The sequence below is a fragment of the Ovis canadensis genome, chromosome 25 (genome assembly GCF_042477335.2).
Source record: "Ovis canadensis isolate MfBH-ARS-UI-01 breed Bighorn chromosome 25, ARS-UI_OviCan_v2, whole genome shotgun sequence".
In the NCBI taxonomy this organism is placed as follows: Eukaryota; Metazoa; Chordata; class Mammalia; order Artiodactyla; family Bovidae; genus Ovis; species Ovis canadensis.
The window spans coordinates 52,807,536-52,827,881 of NC_091269.1; the positions used below are offsets into that span (position 1 = coordinate 52,807,536).

At 44.9% G+C, this 20,346-nt stretch overlaps 1 protein-coding gene and 1 long non-coding RNA gene across 5 annotated transcripts in view; one reads left to right on the top strand and one right to left on the bottom strand.

Annotated features, from left to right (window-relative positions):
• Positions 1–13,378: 13,378 nt before the first annotated feature.
• The window catches only part of LOC138430315 (conglutinin-like), a 28,893-nt gene continuing 21,925 nt past the window's right edge, over positions 13,379–20,346 (bottom strand). For all 4 annotated transcript variants that reach the window (XM_069572456.1, XM_069572457.1, XM_069572458.1 and 1 more), the window contains exons 4-9: positions 18,287–18,403; positions 17,897–18,004; positions 17,516–17,623; positions 17,018–17,134; positions 16,321–16,404; positions 13,379–13,936 (exon numbers count right to left, since the gene is read on the bottom strand). In XM_069572456.1, the coding sequence (XP_069428557.1) occupies positions 13,554–13,936; positions 16,321–16,404; positions 17,018–17,134; positions 17,516–17,623; positions 17,897–18,004; positions 18,287–18,403 (917 nt within the window). In that variant the 3' untranslated portion in view covers positions 13,379–13,553. The remainder of the gene's footprint in view (positions 13,937–16,320; positions 16,405–17,017; positions 17,135–17,515; positions 17,624–17,896; positions 18,005–18,286; positions 18,404–20,346) is intronic.
• Positions 16,428–19,313, top strand: LOC138430318 (uncharacterized). The gene is made up of 2 exons (XR_011253102.1): positions 16,428–17,157; positions 18,577–19,313. It is a non-coding gene; the product is annotated as an uncharacterized lncRNA (long non-coding RNA).

Consider the following 20,346-nt stretch of genomic DNA (forward strand, 5'->3'; position numbering starts at 1 on the left):
TGAAGGTTTCTGGGAAAACTAGTTTCTGGGAAAACTAGTTTTTGGGAGCAGGTTTATGAAGGAGGCACAGGAAACATTGCCACTCAGTGTGAATTCTAGGTACTGAGAAAAATAAAAAATTTGATCTGAACTTTAAATTATTGGGGGGAAAAAGCCAGATAAATCAGGTTAGGTCCAACCTTATTTTGGTTTGCTCTGCTCTTGGGGTCTCCAAACTTCTCTAGTACTTTCAGTTCCCCAAATCTTCTCATCAACTACCTCAAAGCCCCTGGTACCACCCAAACGGGCTGGTTGGGTGGGCTATCAATGCCTCTGACCCCCAGCAAACAGCATAGGACCCTACTATAGTCATAAGTCACTAATCTGACCTCCGAGGATTTCATCTGCCCATCAAGTCTTTTCCTTGTGCTTCTTTTTCATTTCGGTTGGTGAGACATGAATTATTTTGGAGTCAAATCAGAAACATAGGCTCTCCCTCCACCTGCATCTTAGGCATTAACTTGCTTAATTAAAAACAAAACAAAACCTTACTTTTATCAGCCTTGCGTTCCTCTAGGAATTTTCCTCTTCTCAGAGTTGATGGGTAGAAATGCTATATATCTGCATAGGACCACTACAAGATTTAAGTAAGGTAATGTGTGAAAGATCTATTCTTTGGGTTTGCCACATAAATTTGTAGCCATTTATTTAAATAGAAAGGAAGACATGTAAATCCTCCTGAATTCAGATGAGTTAATCTGAAATAGCTATGAGCATGTTTGTTTTACATGCCTAGGGTATAAAATAACCTTCTCCCACACATTTGGAAAGAAAACCCCAAAAGTCTGCAGTTTCCTCATCTGTAAAATGAAGGGTTTGGTTATCTCAAAGCATTGTTTTAAGAATAAGATGAATTAGTAAATAACGTAGTGTCTATAGTGAAATGAAAGCAAAGGTTACTGAGTGGTGTCTGACTCTTTGCGACGCCATGGACTATATGGGATTCACCAGGCCAGAATACTGGAGTGGGTAGCCTTTCCCTTCTCCAGGGGCTCTTCCTGACCCAGGGATCGAACCCAGGTCTCCCACATTGCAGGCAGATTCTTTACCAGCTGAGCCACTAGGGAAGTGTCTATAAACCTTATTCAATATAGGTTTCTGGCCTTTTTGGGCTTCCAATCTGAGTATTGCTTAGTCAGTGATATATCAAGCAATATGGATCATCTGTGAGCCTGACAAAACTTCTGTTCTCACATGGCCTGTAGTCTATAACGTAATAGGGTGCTAGAGACAAGTGTGAGGTCAGAGGTCACACTAACTTGGTCAGAGGCTCACTTTGCTTAAACGTCTCTGCCTCCAGTGTTCTCAAATCTAAATGAGGATAAGATATTGCCTACTTTTAAAAGGTATTATGGGGTTTAAGTAAGAAAATTAGATTCAGTCGGTTCTTAACGAATAGAAATGGAATTTTCCCTAAAGAGATTGAGGAGCGTATCTGTGGTGGAGCCACGTCTGGGGCTGCGTCTCAGGTTCACCAGTGTTGTGCACCTCAGGAGTCCGTTGGTGCTGCTCACACTTTTCACCCCAAAAGACCCTGGATTGGAGATTCAATATGAGTTCCAGTGGGGCGTTTCTTTGATAGGAGGCAGCCTGCCTCGTGTGCTAGTGTTTTGCAGCAGCCTGAGCTTCCATCTTTCAAACATGTAGATTTTTTAAAAGATGGAGACAGCTCTTGTCGCTGGAGTAACTGTGGCTTTGTTCAGTGGAGTTTGGCACATGGACTTCCTGCGAGGCTGGGGGATTTAATGATGAACTTTTGGTGGTTAGAGTTGAAAGGGGTCCCTTGTTGACTATAGCTCAGTAAAACTGGAAAAAAGAGAAAATAGAATAAAAATAAATATTTAACTATGGAACTGGTTAAAAATATTTCTATATTGTAGAGATGTATGGAAGTACTTTTGAGTGAAATATGTCTGAGATTCACTTCAGAATAATGGGTGGGGCAGTTGTTGAGATGAATGGAATGGAATGGGTGGATGATGAGAAATTGCCAAGTGTTGCTGTATATCAGGTTTGAGTGCTAGGTCATCAGGCTAATTATTTTCATCTTGTCTCTTTAACGTAGTTTAAAAATTAACAGAATAAAAAGGTGGCTTTTTTTTTTTTTGGTTTGTTTGTTTAAAACTTCCCAGAACTGAAAGAGCTATCATGGAAGAATTGAAGTGACTTTGGGAATTTTTTTTTTTCTCAGTTCACAAATGATTTTATATTCTGTGAAGTTTAGAAATACTTTGGAGCTTTTCAAACCTGGGAGATGGCAGACTTGATCCTGCTGGATCTCTCCATATCAACTTAGTAAAGCAGAAAGACCCAGGCCTCTCTGACTTGCTCTGAAACAATCCTGGAGTAACTGACAAAGACTAAAAGATTGCTTAATGGGAAAAATCAGCCTGGAATTCCCAAATTCAGACTTCCTGATGAAGAGTAAACAGAGATTTGGAGTCTCTGTCTTTCAAATTTGGAGTCTGTCAGTATGCAGTGAGGGGATTGCCCAGTGAGAAAAGTTTCAGTACAGTTGCTCAGTCATAGCCAATTTTGCGACCCCATGGACTGTATCATGCCAGGCTTCCCTGTCCATCACCAACTTCTGGAGCTTGCTCAAACTCATGTCCATCAAGTTGGTGATGCCGTCCAACCAGCTCATCCTCTGTCGACCTCTTCTCCTCCTGCCTTCAATCTTTTGATCCCTTCAATCCCTTCAATTAGGGTTTTTTCCAGTGAGTCAGTTCTTCCCATCAGGTAGCCAAAGTGTTGGAGTTTCAGCGTCAGTCCTTCCAATGAATGTTCAGGACTGAGAATAGCTTATAGCCTCTAATTGTACTCAGACACTTCAACTTGCTGCAGTATGAAGATTAGTTACTATATGAAAAAAAAAAAATCCAGACAGTGGTCAACAAATTTATTGAACACAAATAATGGTAATTTCCTTCCCATTCCCCATAAATGTTTCCTCAATGAAGACTTAGGAAATGAGGATAGTGTGGACTGATCTCTGCACAAACCCGAGTTTAATTAACCCTCGGGTTTGTGCAGAGATGTTGCAGGAAATGTTTTAAATCTCATCTGGGTTGAGCCCAATCCCACAATCAACAGAAAGGGTGAGAAGATAATTATGAAAAGAAGCCCCAGTTTTCTAAAATTGGTCTCCCTGGGACAAAACTTTTCTGTCTTCTTGTGACCATGAGCATGTCCTTTCACCCGTAGGAGGCAGAGTGCCATAAATTATTTGCTCCGAATGTCATAAGTCCTATGTAGGGTGGTAGTTATAATTTACCTCTTTAATCCAGGGACGTGTAACAGAAGTTGGAAGACAGTAAGTGCCCTGCCCAAGGACATGAGCAGAAAGAGACAGAACCTGGAGTTCAAATCTAAGCTTCAGGCCAGATGGGCAGTGCTCTGCGCTGTACCTCGCAGAGCCTGAGCTGAGGAAGGAGGCCAGTTCCCCCTTCAGTTCAGTTCAGTTCAGTTCAGTCGCTCAGTCGTGTCCGACTCTTTGCAACCCCATGAATCACAGCACGCCAGGCCTCCCTGTCCATCACCAACTCCTGGAGTTCACGCAGAGTCGCTTCCACCGAGTCAGTGATGCCATCCTGCCATCTCATCCTGGGTCGTCCCCTTCTCCTCCTGCCCCCAATCCCTCCCAGCATCAAAGTCTTCTCCAATGACTCAACTCTTCGCATGAGGTGGTCAAAGTACTGGAGTTTCAGCTTTAGCATCATTCCATCCAAAGAAATCCCTGGGTTGATCTCCTTTAGAATGGACTGTTTGGATCTCCTTGCAGTCCAAGGGACTCTCAAGAGTCTTCTCCAACACCATAGTTCAAAAGCATCAGTTCTTCGGCGCTCAGCCTTCTTCACAGTCCAACTCTCACATCCATACATGACTACAGGAAAAACCATAGCCTTTACTAGAGGGACGTTAGTCGGCAAAGTAATGTCTCTGCTTTTGAATGTGCTATCTAGGTTGGTCATAACTTTTCTTGCAAGGAGTAAGCGTCTTTTAATTTCATGGCTGGAGTCACCATCTGCAGTGATTTTGGAGCCCAAAAAAATAAAGTCTGCCACTGTTTCCACTGCTTCCCCATCTATTTCCCATGGAGTGATGGGACCAGATGCCATGATCTTCGTTTTCTGAATGTTGAGCTTTAAGCCAACTTTTTCACTCTCCTCTTTCACTTTCATCAAGAGGCTTTTTAGTTCCTCTTCACTTTCTGCCTTAAGGGTGGTGTCATCTGCGTATCTGAGTTTATTGATATTTCTCCCAGCAATCTTGATTCCAGCTCGTGCTTCTTCCAGTCCAGTGTTTCTCATGATGTACTCTGCATAGAAGTTCAATAAGCAGGGTGACAATATACAGCCTTGACGTACTCCTCTTCCTATTTGGAACCAGTCTGTTGTTCCATGTCCAGTTCTAACTGTTGCTTCCTGACCTGCATACAGATTTCTCAAGATGCAGGTCAGGTGGTCTGGTATTCCCATCTCTTTCAGAATTTCCCAGTTTATTGTGATCCACACAGTCAAAGGCTTTGGCATAGTGAATAAATCAGAAATAAATGTTTTTCTGGAACTCTCTTGCTTTTTCCATGTTCCTGCAGATGTTGGCAATTTGATCTCTGGTTCCTCTGCCTTTCCTAAAACCAGCTTGAACATCAGGGAGTTCACGGTTCACATATTGCTGAAGCCTGGCTTGGAGAATTTTGAGCATTACTTTACTAGCATGTGAGATGAGTGCAATTGTGCGGTAGTTTGAGCATTCTTTAGCATTGCCTTTCTTTGGGATTGGAATGAAAACTGACCTTTTCCAGTCCTTAGCTCAATATAATATCTTATAGTTCATATATTCTTAAGTTGCTTGAGAATCCTGTACTAACATTGTCTTCATTTGTATGTTTTTGACAAATCCAATATTCTGTATAATTCCTTTGTTCTTATAAATTATTTCTTTTTTCCTGGAGGTACTGAGGACTTTTAATCTTTACAGTCTAATAGTTTTAGTAGGATATGTCTTGGTGTCAATCATCCTGAGTTAATTTTTTCCAGTACCCTGGATTCATTCAGTGTCTTGATTCAGGCCTTCTATTTCTGGAATGTTTTCTTGGATTCCTTTCTCGTGGTAAAATACATAACAGAATTTACCATCATAACCATTAAATGTGCCATTCAGTGGCATTAAGTATGTTCACACTGATGTGTTACCATCATCACCATCCACCTACAGAACTCTTCTCTTGAAAAACTGAGCTTTTTATTATTCAGTCAACAGTAATTCCACATTCTCCTCTCTTCTCAGTTCCTGGCAGTCGGCATTCTACTTTGCCTCTAAAAATCTGATCACTACCTCGTTTAAGTTGAATCAAAACATATTTTCTTTTTGTGACTGGCTTATTTCACTTAGCATAATGTCCTCAAGGTTTGTCCATGTTGTAGCATATGTTAGAATATTTTCTTTTTAAGGCTGGATAATACTTCATTTTATGTGTATACCACATTGTTTGTCCATTCATCTGTTAATGGATCTTTGGTTTGCTTCTGTCAGCTGTTGTGAATAATGCAGCTATGCACATAGGTGTACAAATTTCTGCTCATATGCCCAAAGTGGGATTGCAAAGTCGTATGGTAATTCTGTTTTTAATTTTTCAGAAATTGCCGTATTGTTTTTCATAGTGGCTGCAACTTTTTTAGAGTTCCAATGATAGTTCACACAATTTCTGGTTTATCCATCTCCTTCCCGACACTACAGTTATTTTCTTTTTTTTTTTTGATAGTAGCCATCCTAAAAGTGCAAGGTGACATCTCAAGATGATTTTGAGTTGCATTTCCCTAATGCTTAGTAATATTAAACATTGTTTCTTGTGCTTAATAAACATTTGTCTGTCTTCTTTGGAGAAATATTTATTTAAGTCCTTTGCCCATTTAAAAAATCAGTTTGTTTTAATATTGAGTTGTAGGAGCTTTATATATTCTGAATATTGATTACTTATCAGATATGCAGATATTTTCTCCTGTTCCTTAGATTGTCTTTTCAATCTGATTGTTTTTTGATGCACAGTTTTAAATTTTGCTGTAGTTCAACTTATTTTTTGTCTTGTTGCCGGTGCTTTTGGTGTCATGTCTAAGAAATCATTGCCAAATCTGATGTCATGAGGATTTTATCCTGCTAGAAATTTTATAGTTCTTACATTTACATCTTGGATTTGTTTTCTGAGTTGGTTTTTGTATATGACGTGTCTAACTTCTGTCATTTTTATGGGGATATCCAGCTTTCCCAGCACAATTTACTGAGAAGACTAATCTTTCCCCATTGAATGGTCTTGGTTCCCTTGCCCAAAATCATGTGAACATATATGGAGGGTCTATTTTGTTCCAGTGTCTACCTGTGTTTATGCCAATACCATAATGTTTGAAACTGTAGCTTCGTAATTTTGAAATCAGAAAGTGTAAGATACATCCGAGTTCTTCTTTTTCAAGATTGTTTTGGCTACTTAGGGTTCCTTGAAATTCCAAGTGAATTTTCTTTATCTGTAAAAAAAATGCCATTGGGATTTTAGTAGGGATTGTATTAACTCTGTAGATCACTTTGGGTAGTATGGACATCCTACCAGTATTTAGTCTTCCAACCCACAAACACATGTATATTTCTAATTGTGCCTTCTTTGATTTCTTTCAGCAATGTTTTGTCATTTTCAATGTATACCTCCTTAGTTAGGTCTATTCATAATTTATTCTTTTGATGCTATTGGAAATGAGATTTTAAAAGATTTCCTTTTTGGGTTGTTCATTGTTAGTGTATAAAAATACAACTGAATTTTGTGCATTGATATTTTTTTGTGTTCATTTTTATAAATTTGAATTAATTAGTTCTAACACTGTGTGTGGGTATATATTTGTATGTTGAGGACTTAATGTTTTCTACATGAAAGATCATGCCATCTGTAAACAGAGAAAATTTCACTTCTTCCTTTCTGATGTCGATGCCTTTTAAATATATTTTTCTAACTTAATTGCTCTGGCTGGAAGTATGCTGAATAGAAATGGTGAAAGCAGTCAGTCATCCTTGCTTTGTTCCTAATCTTAGAAGAAAAGCTTTCAGTCTTTATTGAGTATTATGTTTCTTGGGGGTTTCTCATATATTGCTTTATGTGGAGGTAGTTTCCTTCTATTCATAGTTTGAATGGTTTTATGATGAATGGATGTTGAAATTTGTCAAATGCTTTTTCTTAATCAGTTTAGATGATAGTATGGTTTTTGTTCTTTCTATTAATGTGATTACATTGATGGGGGGTGGTGGTGTATACAACTGTCTTTTCTTCCAACTATAAATCCCACTTGGTCATGATGTAAAACTGTTTAATATACCATTGAATTTCGTTTGCTAGTATTTTGTTAAGGATGTTACATTAATATTCATAAGGGATGTTCTGTAGTTTTCTTAATGGTATTTTTTTAGGGTGGGGGCTGGGTCTGGTTTTGGTTTCAGGATAATGCTAGCCTACAGACTGGTTTCAAATAGGAAAAGGAGTACATCAAGGATGTATATTGTCACCCTGCTTATTGAACTTCTATGCAGAGTACATCATGAGAAACGCTGGACTGGAGGAAACACAAGCTGGAATCAAGATTGCCGGGAAAAATATCAATCACCTCATATATGCAGATGATCCTTATGGCAGAAAGTGAAGAGGAACTAAAAAGCCGCTTGATGAAAGTGAAAGAGGAGAGTAAAAAAGTTGGCTTAAATTTCAACATTCAGAAAACGAAGATCATGGCATCCAGTCCCATCACTTCATGGGAAATAGATGGGGAAACAGTGGAAACAGTGTCAGACTTTATTTTCTTGGCTCCCAAATCACTGCAGATGGTGACTGCAGCCATGAAATTAAAAGATGCTTACTCCTTGCAAGAAAAGTTATGACCAACCTAGATAGCATATTCAAAAGCAGAGACATTACTTTACCAACAAAGGTCCACCTAGTCAAGGCTATGGTTTTTCCAGTGGTCATGTATGGATGTGAAAGTTGGACTGTGAAGAAGGCTGAGCACCAAAGAATTGATGCATTTGGACTGTGGTGTTGGAGAAGAGTCTTGAGAGTCCCTTGGACTGCAAGGAGATCCAACCAGTCCATTCTGAAGGAGATGAACCCTGGAATTTCTTTGGACAGAATGATGCTAAAGCTGAAGCTCCAGTACTTTGGCCACCTCATGTGAAGAGTTGACTCATTGGAAAAGACTCTGATGCTGGGAGGGATTGGGGGCAGGATGATAAGGGGACGACAGAGGATGAGATGGCTGGATGACATCACTGACTCGATGGACGTGAATCTGAGTGAACTCCAGGAGTTGGTGACGGACAGGGATGCCTGGCGTGCTGCGATTCATGGGGTTGCAGAGTCGGACACGACTGAGCGACTGAACTGAACTGAACTACATATTGAGATAAGTAGTGATCACCCACAGAGCACCTTCCCAGACCAGAGTGACCTCCCATGCATCCCATGACCATGTTGGACTATGCTGTTCCAGAGTGAGTTGACTGGATGAGAGGTGAGCATCTGAGATAGGGAGATGCATTTCCACATAGTTAAGGGATTGATGTCAGCAAGGGAGCAAGAGTTTCTGATCTCTCTGATCTTGAGACCTAGACACAGAGGAAGTTGGTGAGTAAAGAAGGGAAAGAGGAGAGGATGGGCAGAGAGAGGCAGAAGCCAGAGAGGTAGCACAGGGTTGCCTGTGCCCACCAGTCCTTCTAAAGGCAATTCAGAATCCTCTGTTCTCAGAAAAAAAATGCCTCCCTTGGGCTCAACTAGATCCAGTTGTTTGTCTTCAGTTCAGTTCAGTTGCTCAGTCGTGTCCGACTCTTAGCGACCCCATGAACCGCAGCATGCCAGGCCTCCCTGTCCATCAGCAATTCCTGGCGTTCACACAAACCCATGTCCATCAAATCGGTGATGCCATCCAACCATCTCATCCTCTGTCATCCCCTTATCATCCTGCCCTCATTCTTTCCCAGCATCAGGGTCTTTTCCAATGAGTCAACTCTTCACATCAGGTGGCCAAAGTATTGGAGTTTCGGCTTCAACATCAGTCTTTCCAATGAACACTCAGGACTGATCTCCTTTAGGATGGACTGGTTGGATCTCCTTGCAGTTCAAGGGACTCTCAACAATCTTCCCCAACACCACAGTTCAAAAGCATCAATTCTTTGGTGCTCAGCTTTCTTTATAGTCCAACTCTAACATCCACACATAACCACTGGAAAAACCTTAGCCTTGACTAGATGGGCCTTTGTTGGCAAAGTAATGTCTATGCTTTTAAATATGCTATCCAAGTTGGTCATAACTTTCCTTCCAAGCAGTAAGCGTCTTTTAATTTCATTGCTGCAATCACCATCTGCAGTGATTTTCGAGCCTAAAAAAAAAAAAATCTGACACTATTTCCACTGTTTCTCCATCTATTTGCCATGAAGTGATGGGACCAGAGGCCGTGATCTTCGTTTTCTGAATGTTGAGCTTTAAGCCAACTTTTTCACTCTCCTCTTTCACTTTCATCAAGAGGATCTTCAGTTCCTCTTCACTTTCTGACATAAGGGTGGTGTCATCTGCATATCAGAGGTTATTGATATTTCTCCCGGCAATCTTGATTCCAGCTTGTGCTTCTTCCAGCCCAGCGTTTCTCATGATGTATTCTGCATATAAGTCAATATGCGATAAACACAGGCTGCTCTAAACTCCCTTGATGAGAATAAACAGGTATGGCCTTGGTCTGAAGAGCTGTTACTGAAGAGCTGTTTGCTCATTACTATTCGTATTTCAAATACCATCAGGAATTGAGGATGTTTTCAGTAACAGGAGAAAGATCTTAGCAGAAGACTGAGCTGCATGCATGCTGTTGAGAGGTGTGGCTTTGTTTTCAGACGTGCTGTCCATATACATACTGTGGCTGCAAGTGTGTTGGAAGGACGGGTGGGGCTTGGGGGTCCTATTCCGAAAGGACCAGAGAGGTCAGTCCTCCTGGTCCCTGGGAACAAAGGAAAGAGTGGCTGGTTCCTTGTCTGGAGGAGGGGTATTCATCACCCCTTTCCATGAACCTGTGGTTCTTTCGGGCCTCACTCCAATCTCTGAAGTACAGATATCATTTAAATTTTTCTTTGCAGTGTGTTCAATCACCCACTTGGGTCTGACTCTTTGCAACCCCATGACCTGCAGCACACCAGGCCTCCCTGTCCCTCACCATCTCCCAAAATTTGTCCAAGTTCAAGTCCATTGCATCGGTGATGCCATCTCATCTTCTGAAGCCTTCGTCTCCTTCCCTCAATCTTTGCCAGCATCAGGGACTTTTCCATAGAGTTGGCCATTTGCATCAGATGACCAAAGTCCTGGAGCTTCATCATCAGTCCCTCCAATGAGTATTTAGAGTTGATTTCCCTTAAGATTGACTGGTTTGATTTCCTTGCTGTCCAAGGGACTTTCAGGAGTCTTCTCTAGCACCATAGTTTGAAGACATCAATTCTTTGGCATTGTGCTTCTTTCTGGTGCAGCTTTCACAACTGTTCATGACCACTGGGACAACCATAGCCTTGACTATATATGGACCTTGTTGGCAGAGTAATGTCTCTGCTTTTCAGCACACTGTCTAGATTTGCCATAGCTTTCCTGCTAAGAAGAAATCGTCTTCTGATTTCATGGCTGCAGTCATCATCTGCAGTGATCTTAGAGCCCCAGAAGAGGAAAGCTGTCACTACTTCCACCTTTTCCCCTTATTTGCCATGAAGTAATGGGGTTGGATGCCATGATTTTAGTTTTTGTTTTTTTTTAAAAATATTTAATTTTAAGCTGGCTCTTTAACTCTCTTCCTTCACTCTCATCAAGAAGCTCTTTAGTTCCTCTTTGCTTTCTGCCAATAGAGTGGTATCATCCGCATATCTGAAGTAGTGATGATTCTCCCACCTATCTTGAATCCAGCTAGTAACTCATCCAGCCTGGTATTTCTCATGGTGTGGTCAGTGTGTAGGTTAAACAAACAAGGGAACAGCAGTTCGCCCTGTTGTACTCCTTTCTCAATCTTGAACTAATCAGTTGTTCCACACAGGGTTCTGACTGTTGCTTCTTGACCAACGTACAGGTTTCTCAGAAGACAGGTAAGATGCTCTGGTATGCTCGTCTCCCTAAGAGCTTTGCACAGTTTGTTATGATCCACATAATCAAAGGCTTCAGTGTAGTCGATGAAATAGAGGTAGATGTCTTTCTGGAATTCCCATGCTTTCTCTATGATCCAGCGGAAGTTGGCAATATGATCTCTGGTTCCTTTTCCTTTTCTAAACCCTGCTTGGGCATCTGAAGTTCTTGGTTCACACAGTGCTAAAGACTGGCATGCAGAATTTTAACCATGATCTCACTAGCATGGGAGATGAGTGCAATGGTCCAAGAGTTAGTACATTCTTTACTACTAGTCTTCTTGGGAATTGGGCTGAGGATTGACTTTTTCCAGTTCTGTGGCTATTGCTGGGTCTTCTGGATTTGCTGACATGTTAAATGCAGCACCTTGAAGGCATGATCCTTAAGGGTTTTGAATAGCTCTACTGGATTTGTTTGCAGTAATGTGTCAATAAAATCAAGTAAATATACAGAGGCCTATGGTCAAAAACTTATCAGCCGAAAGTGTAAGTTCTGGGATCTGATGGCCTTTTACATGAGGAGTTGTAGCAACAACGCTCGTGATCTCAGAGGGAGAGCAGTGAGTGCTCCTGAAGAGATATCTTAGTTCTCTGCCCAAGGATGGAACCTGGGTAGACTGGATGAAACCCCAGGAATCCTAGTCAACACACCACCAGGAACTAGAGGCTAGAAGCAAAGTGATTCTGGCTCTATCCCCCATTTGAAAGCAAGAATGTCTCAAGGAGGCAAAAACTATAATTAGGTACAAAGTTTATTGTTAGAGACACAGCACAATGCATGGCAGAGCACACAGAGAAGCAGGTTGTTTATTTAAGACAGAAGGAAGGCAGAAATGCGCCCCCAGAGGGAAAGGGTATGGGCATCCTCTCTGAGGAGGAGGAGGAGTGCAGTAAGGTAGAGCTAAGCAGAGACACACACCCGTGGTGGAGTGAAGGCCTCCTGGATGAGAGGAAGCCAGGTAAAGATGTGACATAAAGTAACTGATATAGGACAGTCCTTCCAGATCATTGTTTACCTTTGGCCAATTACCTTGTTAATTTCTTCACACCTGACTGGCCCATAGACCCTCAAAAGGTGCATGTGAAACTGTTTTCTAAGATAGATGCCACCACAGAGACCTATGGGTGCATGTCCACTTATTATGGGGTGGGGCCTCTCCCTTTTCGACCCCCAAGAACTCTTCCTGCACACATGTAGACAGGGAAGTCTTTGTTGAACTCAGCAGTCGGCTCCGTATCTCTTTGCTTGTGCAGCTTTTGCCACTAGCTTTGTCCTTGGAGTGTCTGGGTGTGAACAAAGCTTGATTTTACTCGACTTGACAAACACCAGGGGTCCAACCCAGAGGCACCCTGTCTCCTACCTTACTACCCATGCAAGTTCCCTTCCTCTCGGTGTCTTGGATTGCATGTCTGTAAAATGAGAAGGGGTTGCTTAGACTATCTCTGAAGCAGAGAGGAGACAAACATCCCTTGAACTTCAAGGCAGGAAGAGGTTGAGGGATGAATCTGAACATGGCTGGACACCCTCTCTGCTTGAAACTTTAGAAGGGATTAGGACTGTGCAGATGGTACATTCTCTGATGAGGCATCCATAGTCACACTGTCATGGGAAGAAAGAAATCCTGGATGGTCAAGGGTGAGGGGAGTCTACTGGGTATAAGCCCACTCAACCTGGCCAGAGAAATTGGTGCTTCACAGTCAGCCAGAGGCAGCGACGATGACCTCCAAGCCCCAAGGCTACAGCTTGCCTTGATGAGAGGAGTCTGGGGTTTGAGGAGAGGTCTGAACAGGGCTCTACCTGGGGGAGGCATCAGTAGAAAGAATTTGAAACCATGGGAGAAAATGAGCCCAAGCCTAGAGTGAATGCAAGGGGAGAAGGGAGCCAGAGCTGAGGCGCCTTCTCCTCCTTGTGGATGTCCAGGAGAGGAGGAGAGACGAGTGAAAGAGGCTAAAGGATAAAAATACTGAAGGCAGGAGAGCAAAGGGAAGGAGGTAGCAGTGACCAGTGGGGTCAAATGCAGTCCATGTTTGGCAGAGGTGGAGGGCTAGACACCTGTCTTGTTGAGAAGGAGACCCTTGATTTTGCACAGGGGCATCTTGGAGACCTCCTTTTAGCCCTTGCCCCTGAGTCGCAGGCTGCCCCCCTTTTTTGTGACAAATCTTCCAGATGTGAAGCCAGTTTCAATCTTTATTCTGCGGGTGGAGTTACATAGGAGGCCTGCCTTGTGGCCTTATCCCGTGGCTTAGTGGGGAAGCCGTGAGCAGCAGAGGGTCACCTTTTTATTGGGATGTTGGCAGCTCACAGCTCTGGGCATTGCCACCTTCCCTGGGGCGGGTGGGGGAGCTCAAAACTCGCAGATCACGAGGAGTTGCTTACTGCAGGGTATGTCATTCCACTGGCCCTCAGGAGAGATTTCCACACAGTTCTCTGGTTGTCCATCATCGCTGTTGTTGGGCTCCCCAGTGGCCCAGTAGGAATAGACCAGTATTTCCCCAGTGGGGTAGGTGAACCTCCCCTCCGTGGAGATGTCATTCATGCTCAGGTAAGCATTCCTTTTGTGGGCTCTGACCAACTGTGTCACGGCCTTGTTCTCGGCTGCAGAGCGTGGGGAGGCCAGCTGTCCCTTAGCCTCTGTGCAGAGCTGCTGGGCGTCTGAATATGATCTGACCACACCTGCCGTCTTGAAGATCTTCTCCCCGACAGCCTGGCCATCAGGGAAGAGCACCGCTAGGGGAAGAGGAGAGTCAGGCTGGGGATGTGGCAGCACCTAGACCTGTGCTTCAGCTGGAGTCCCCAGCACCCACGAGGGCACCAGGGCACCAGATAACAAAAGCAAGGCACTTGGCCCCCAAGCATCCATCATGCAAGAGGTGAGGACCCTGGAACTCAGGAGCTTACGCAGAAGCCCAAAGTCGCCCAACTGTCAAATGTAGATGAGGATCAGACCTTGTTGGAGGTGACACTAAAGCTCCCACACGCACTTTCTGTTCTTCCCCGTGCTGTTCACGAGAATCCGGCATTTTAATTACTGTGTAAATAGGAAGGACTTTGGCAGGGAAATGACAGTTTAGAGTCCAGGGCCATTCCTGAGAGTGTGGAAAACACCAACCCGGTGGCTCACTCTCACCCTTGCATGATGACTGGGCATGTGGAGTTTTCAGAGCATTCTGTGCTGTGTGAAGGGGTGAGGAGAAAGGGGAGGACAGGGGTGCATCTGAGAGCAGCCAAGTGCTGGCCTCTGCACCAGGGCAGTCCAGTGTTGGCTTCTGTATGCTTACAGGTGATCCTATGGCCAGTCAGCCTCCCTGGACCACTGAGCAGGGAATGACGGCATCTGAGAGCTCTATGTGGGGGCGGGAGGGCAGGGTGGGATCAGCTTTGAAGAGAGCCCTGTCTGGGCTTCAGAAAGTCATGTGTTCAGCCCTACCCTGGCAATGACAGCCCAGGTGTAACGGAAAGTCACTTCGCCTTTCAGAGTCTAATCTCATATTTCTAAGGAAAAGGTACACTGAAAACCAGTATCCCGTATGTGACGTGTTAAGTATCTCTTTTTATTCGATCCCATCCACACCAGTCTGACTCCAGGGTCTGCATGGAAATCTTCAGGGCTCCTAAGAGGGCTCACTGGACTGGTTCTGAACCCAGGCTGCACCCTGACCCACTGCCCTTTCCTCTGATTAGCTTCAACAAGCAATTGGATTTTCCATGTAGTCAGGATGGCACGCAGACAGCCCTGGACAAGGTCAGTGCAAGCTTGTGTGCCATGATTGGTTTACATCCCACGTCTGGGTGGGTATGTGTGTGCATGCGTGAATACATCCATGTGTCCATCTGGTGTACATGGGCTGACTCAAGGTCCATCAGGATGGGTGTGCCTGTGTCTGCCTGTGTGTTCATGTATGTAGGTGGTGTGGACTGAGTGATGGTGTTTAGGTACGCACATGCGGCCAGCACATATGCCCAAGTTCACCTGTGTTTATAGCAGTCTGCGTGAAGGGTTAGTTTTTAAGTTGTGCTCAACTCTTTTTAACCCCATGGACTGAAGCCCACCAGGGACTTCTGTCCATGACATTTTCCAGGCTAGGATATTGGAGTGGTTTGCCATTTTCATTCCAGGGGATCTTCCTGACCCAGAGATCAAACCCAGGTCTCCTGCAATGCAGGCACATTCTTTACCAGCTGAGCTACCAGGGAATGAGATAGTAAGTAGATATGTAAATATGATTGTGCAAGAAGGAAGACATAAACTGCTGAGAATTCTCATCCAACTACTTCAGTACTTAGTTGGCTTGAGTTCCTAGGAGCCAACCCTGTGTCTCACCCAATCAGGCCCCTTTATGCTCTGCTCCTTCAGAAAACCCTACTTTTTTTGGATCAGTGAGGTTTGATAAGTGATGTGCATTCAAAACTGTCATCAGGGAGAGAAGAGAAGGAGGAGGGGCAGTTGATGCAGTGTCCCAAAGGCACAGGGCACTGAGGTGTGTGCTCCAAGAGGCCTCTGCCTGCTTAGGATCCAGGCTTAGGGAAGAATCTCTGCTTTAAACTCCACAAGAGGTGCAGGGGAATCCAGCATGGGCCAGAGACTGGAGGCAGCCTATTCCTTCCAGACCCAGGGACATCTTTAGGGCAAGATACTTGGTGGCCCCACACCAAGGATAGGTCCTCAGCAGCCTTAAACCACACAGGGATCTTCCCACCCCCGCTCTCAGGATCATGTCTGGATTCTCTGCTGCTATGGACTGTGCAGCTTCTTCTCTGGCATTTGCACACCTGGCCCCACAGAGGGAAGAAATGCATCCTGGGTTGGGTGTCCCTTTGTCTGTCATAGGAACCTGCCCAGGGTAGGCTGTGGTGAAGGTCTGCTGAACTGGTGACATGGACCGCATCCTCCTCCTTGTCTAGTGCGTCTACTTGAGCTTCTGGAGCACGTGGGACACGGCTCTGTCCCAGCCCTGTCCTTAGCCCCACTCCTGCCCCAGGTCTAGGTCCAGTCCCAGTCATGGTCCCAGCAAGTCCAATTTAGACCCAGCCAAGTGAACAACAAGCCAAGCCTAGACTAAGTCTGAGGCCCATGATCAGGGGCAGGCTCAGGGTCAGGTCCAGGAACTCACCGTTCTTATACTGAGAGAAGGCATTCTGGAAGCGTCGCAGATGTCCCTCTAAGATTGTCACCTGCTGCTTGAGAGCATTGACCTCTGCAGGAGAGAGAGGCCAAGTGAAGACAGATCCAGAACAGCCTGGGGTCACTCAGAGCCCAGGCCTCAAGTGAAGAGTATCCAGGTGGAGCTGCAAGTTAGGGGTAGGGTAAGGAGGTGGAACAGAGTCTTCGGAAGCCCACCTCTGCTGACCTAGCTGGCCTCTCCATCCATGGGATTTCCTGTGGTTCTCTTCTGAACAGTAGCCCCTGAACAGATCCCTGTGCCTCACTGACAGTCAACCAGATGTCATTTTAATTCCAAATTCTAGGAATCTGATAGCACTTCCTTTTGCATTGTAGGGGGTGATATGGTTGTAGGAGAGGATACACATAGCTTGAGTATTTCCCATCCATTGAGTTATTTGATGTTCACGGTTATCTGATGAATTGGAGAGGGAGGTTGTCTTGTCATAAAGATCAGATAGAGAATCTGCTCAGGTTGTCCTCCAGCAAGTCATAGAGGCTAAGCCCAGAGTCCACCTCGCCATACACCCTGTCAACTTTTCCTGCTTGGACCCCCACCTGTAAATGGGTTACCTGAGAGGAGAGCTGAGCTGAATAAGGCCTCCTCCCTGCCCCACACCCTAATGGGGTCCCCAAGGTTTCCTTACCTGCAAGCCCACTCTCACCCTTTTCGCCTCTTTGTCCAGGAGTACCTCTGTCCCCCTTCAGTCCTGGGGGGCCCCTGGCACCTGAAGGCCCCTGTGGACCTATGGCTCCAGCAGGCCCTGGATAAGAGAAGTAGAAATGGGTAAGTGCTGAACATATATTTCAGCATTTTCATGCCCTACCCCCCCCCCCCCCCCCGCCCCGCCCCAACCTCCACACATGGGCTTCCTATCCCCCAGCAGTACGCCTTCCCACATACAAATGTCCCTCAGTGCCTGGATCCTCTCCTTGCATCCTCTCTGTACACTGACTGTCCCATAACCTAACAACCAGCCTTCCCTGAATACAGACAGTCCCTGCTGTTCACACCACCCTCTCCCTGGAGACAGACAGTTCCCAAAACCCAACACTGGCTCTCTCCCTAGAATTCCAGCTCTGACCTGGTAACTGGTGGTGGTGAGGACAGGGGATTATGAGCCCAGCCCCACGTCATTGCTCACCTGCCGCCCCAGCAGGTCCAGGGCCTCCAGGCTCACCAGGGGCACCTCTCTCTCCTTTGAGGCCTGTGGGGCCTGGGGAGCCCTGCATACCTGGGGTACCCAGTCCTCCTGAGGAAGGAACACATTGCAGGAACATGGCTCAGAGTGTGCTCAGCAGGTACCATTTCCTCAGCAGTGTGGCTTGTCACCCACAGGTCCAGGTGAGAGAGTGACCCGGGAGACTGCTCCTGCCCGCTTGGTCTTCTCTAGGAAATTCAGTCAGTGTGGGAATGTTGGGGGAGAGGCCCAGGCCAGGCCTACCAGGCGTGGAGGTCCCCACCAAGGCTGCCAACGTCACCCCTCCCTTCTCCCTCCCTCACCCACCACATACCACCCTCCTACCTTTGGGCCCAGGTTCTCCTTTGGGGCCTGGTGTGCCTGGAGGTCCCATGCTCCCCTGCCTCCCTGAGGGGCCCTCTTTTCCAGCTGGACCAGGCTTACCTGGAGGCCCTGGGGAAAAAGGACCAGCCCAGTCATTGACACTGAATCTGCTTGGAAGTGGGAATGCATAAAAGATGGGGCTATAATAGAAGTCAGACAGGCAGCCTCCTCCCAAAGATGTTGCCCTCACTCTCCGCCCTCCCCAGGAGCTCCAGCCTTCCCTGAAATAACCCCGAGCCCCCTTGAGAATGACCTTCCTCCTCCTGGGGCAGAATCTGTGCGCGCCTACTGCCGTGGCCTAGCGGCAGCACGCCCTCTGCAGACACCTGCATTCCATGCCCAGCTGCTCACCAGGCGGTCCAGCGTCTCCCTTTGGTCCAGGTTCCCCAGCAGAGCCATTGTCTCCTTTCGGCCCAGTGGGGCCAGCTGGTCCTGGCATTCCTGCTCGTCCTGCAGGTCCTGGTGAACCTGTGTCAAGAAGAGATGGACATAAAGCTGATCCCGGCCCAGGAGGAGCCAGCTGCCTGCAGGGTCAGGACCCTTGCATTCTTTCAGGTTTCCGTAGGGTGTGGACACTCCCCCTCCAGGTGTCTGATCCAGTGGCGATGTAGGAAATGCGTGTTCACATCTCCATTTTACAGGAGAAGGAACAGGCTTGCAGAACTGGAGGCAGATCCAAACCTAGACCCACCTGACTTTGCATACAATGCACCTGCCCCTGCCCCAAGGCCACGGTATTTATGGCAGGTAAGTCTGTCAGCTTATACCCTGGACCATGGACTCCCTCCCCTCCCCCTTCCCGGAACCAAAGGTTTATGTCAGAAATGACACCTGACACTTAACACCAGAGAGATAGAAATCAAAAGCACAATGAGCTGTCACCTCACACCTCTCAGAATGGCTATTATCAGACAGCAAATAGGAAGTACTGGAGAAGTAGAGAAAAGGAAAGCTTTGTGCAGTAGGGATGCAAACTGGAACAGCCACTATGGAGACAGTATGGAGGTTTCTCAGAAAGTTAAAACTTGAGCTACTGTATAATCCATCAATTCCACTTCTGAGCATTCAACTAAAGAAAATGGAAACACTAACCTGAAAAGATATATGCACCCCCAAGTTAATTACAGCATCGTTCATGGTAGCCCAGACATGGATGCAGCCTAGAGCCCAAGTATCTGTGGATGGATGAACGGGTGTAGAAAATGCAGGGTGCACATACAATGGAACATCATTCAGGCATAAAGGGAATGAAATCCTGCTATTTGCAGCAACACTGGTGAACCCTGAAGGCACTGTGCTTAGTGGAATAAGTCACAGAGAAGGCGGCACTGTACGATCTCACTCATATGTGAAATCTAAGAAAACAAATGAACAAAAACGACATACTCACAGATACAGAGAACAGATTTGTGGTTGCTAGAGGTGGGGTTGAGAAGTGGGCAGAATGGATAGAAATCTTCAAAAGTTACAAGTGTCCAGTTAAAAAACAGTTGATTCCCAGGAATACAATGTACAGTGAAGTTACTATAGTTAGTAATCCTGGGTTGCATGCTTGAACATTGCTGAGCAAGCAGATCTTAAAAGTTCTCATCACACACAAATCGTAACTATGTGTGTTGATGACTTATTGTGACAATCATTTCACAATATATGCAAATATGAATTATTATGATGTATGTATGATTCTAATATATTATAGATCAATTCTATTTTAATATAAAGAAGAGAAAAAACATGCTTTTAGAATTATGGAAGATAGATGACATTATTGTGCATTATTTAAGTGATAAAAGTAAGTTATAAACACTGTTTAATATGATTCGGTTTCTTCAACATGTCCACGCCTGTGTCAGGCATGTGCACATGTAACACACATTGAAAAAGCCACAAGAAGAGCACACACACGTGTTAACAGTTGTTCTTTCTGAGGGGCACAGTTCAGGCAATTTTAATTTTCTTCTTTTTGTATTTAGTGACCACATACTAATTTGCTTTGGAAAAATGACCAAACATTTTAAAAAATCACATTACCTTAAGAAGGCTGCCTAAGTCAGAAATTATAAGAGATTTGCATTCAAAGACTAAAGGGAGAAATGCCTGCTGATTCAAGAATTATACACTCAATTCTGTGAGTTTGGTTATACTTTTTTTCATTGAGATAAAATTCACATAATATAAAAATAACCTTTTTTTTTTTTTTTTACTGTGATGTGTAGCTTGCAGGATCTCAGTTCCTCAATCAGGGATTGAACCTGAGGCCTGGCTGTGAGAACACCGAATCCTAACCTCTGGACCACCAGGAATTACCTGTAATTAGTCATTTAAAGTATACAATTCAGTGGCATTTAGAACACTGACATAATTGTACAACTACCACTACTGTTTAGTTCAAGACTATTTCATTAATCCCA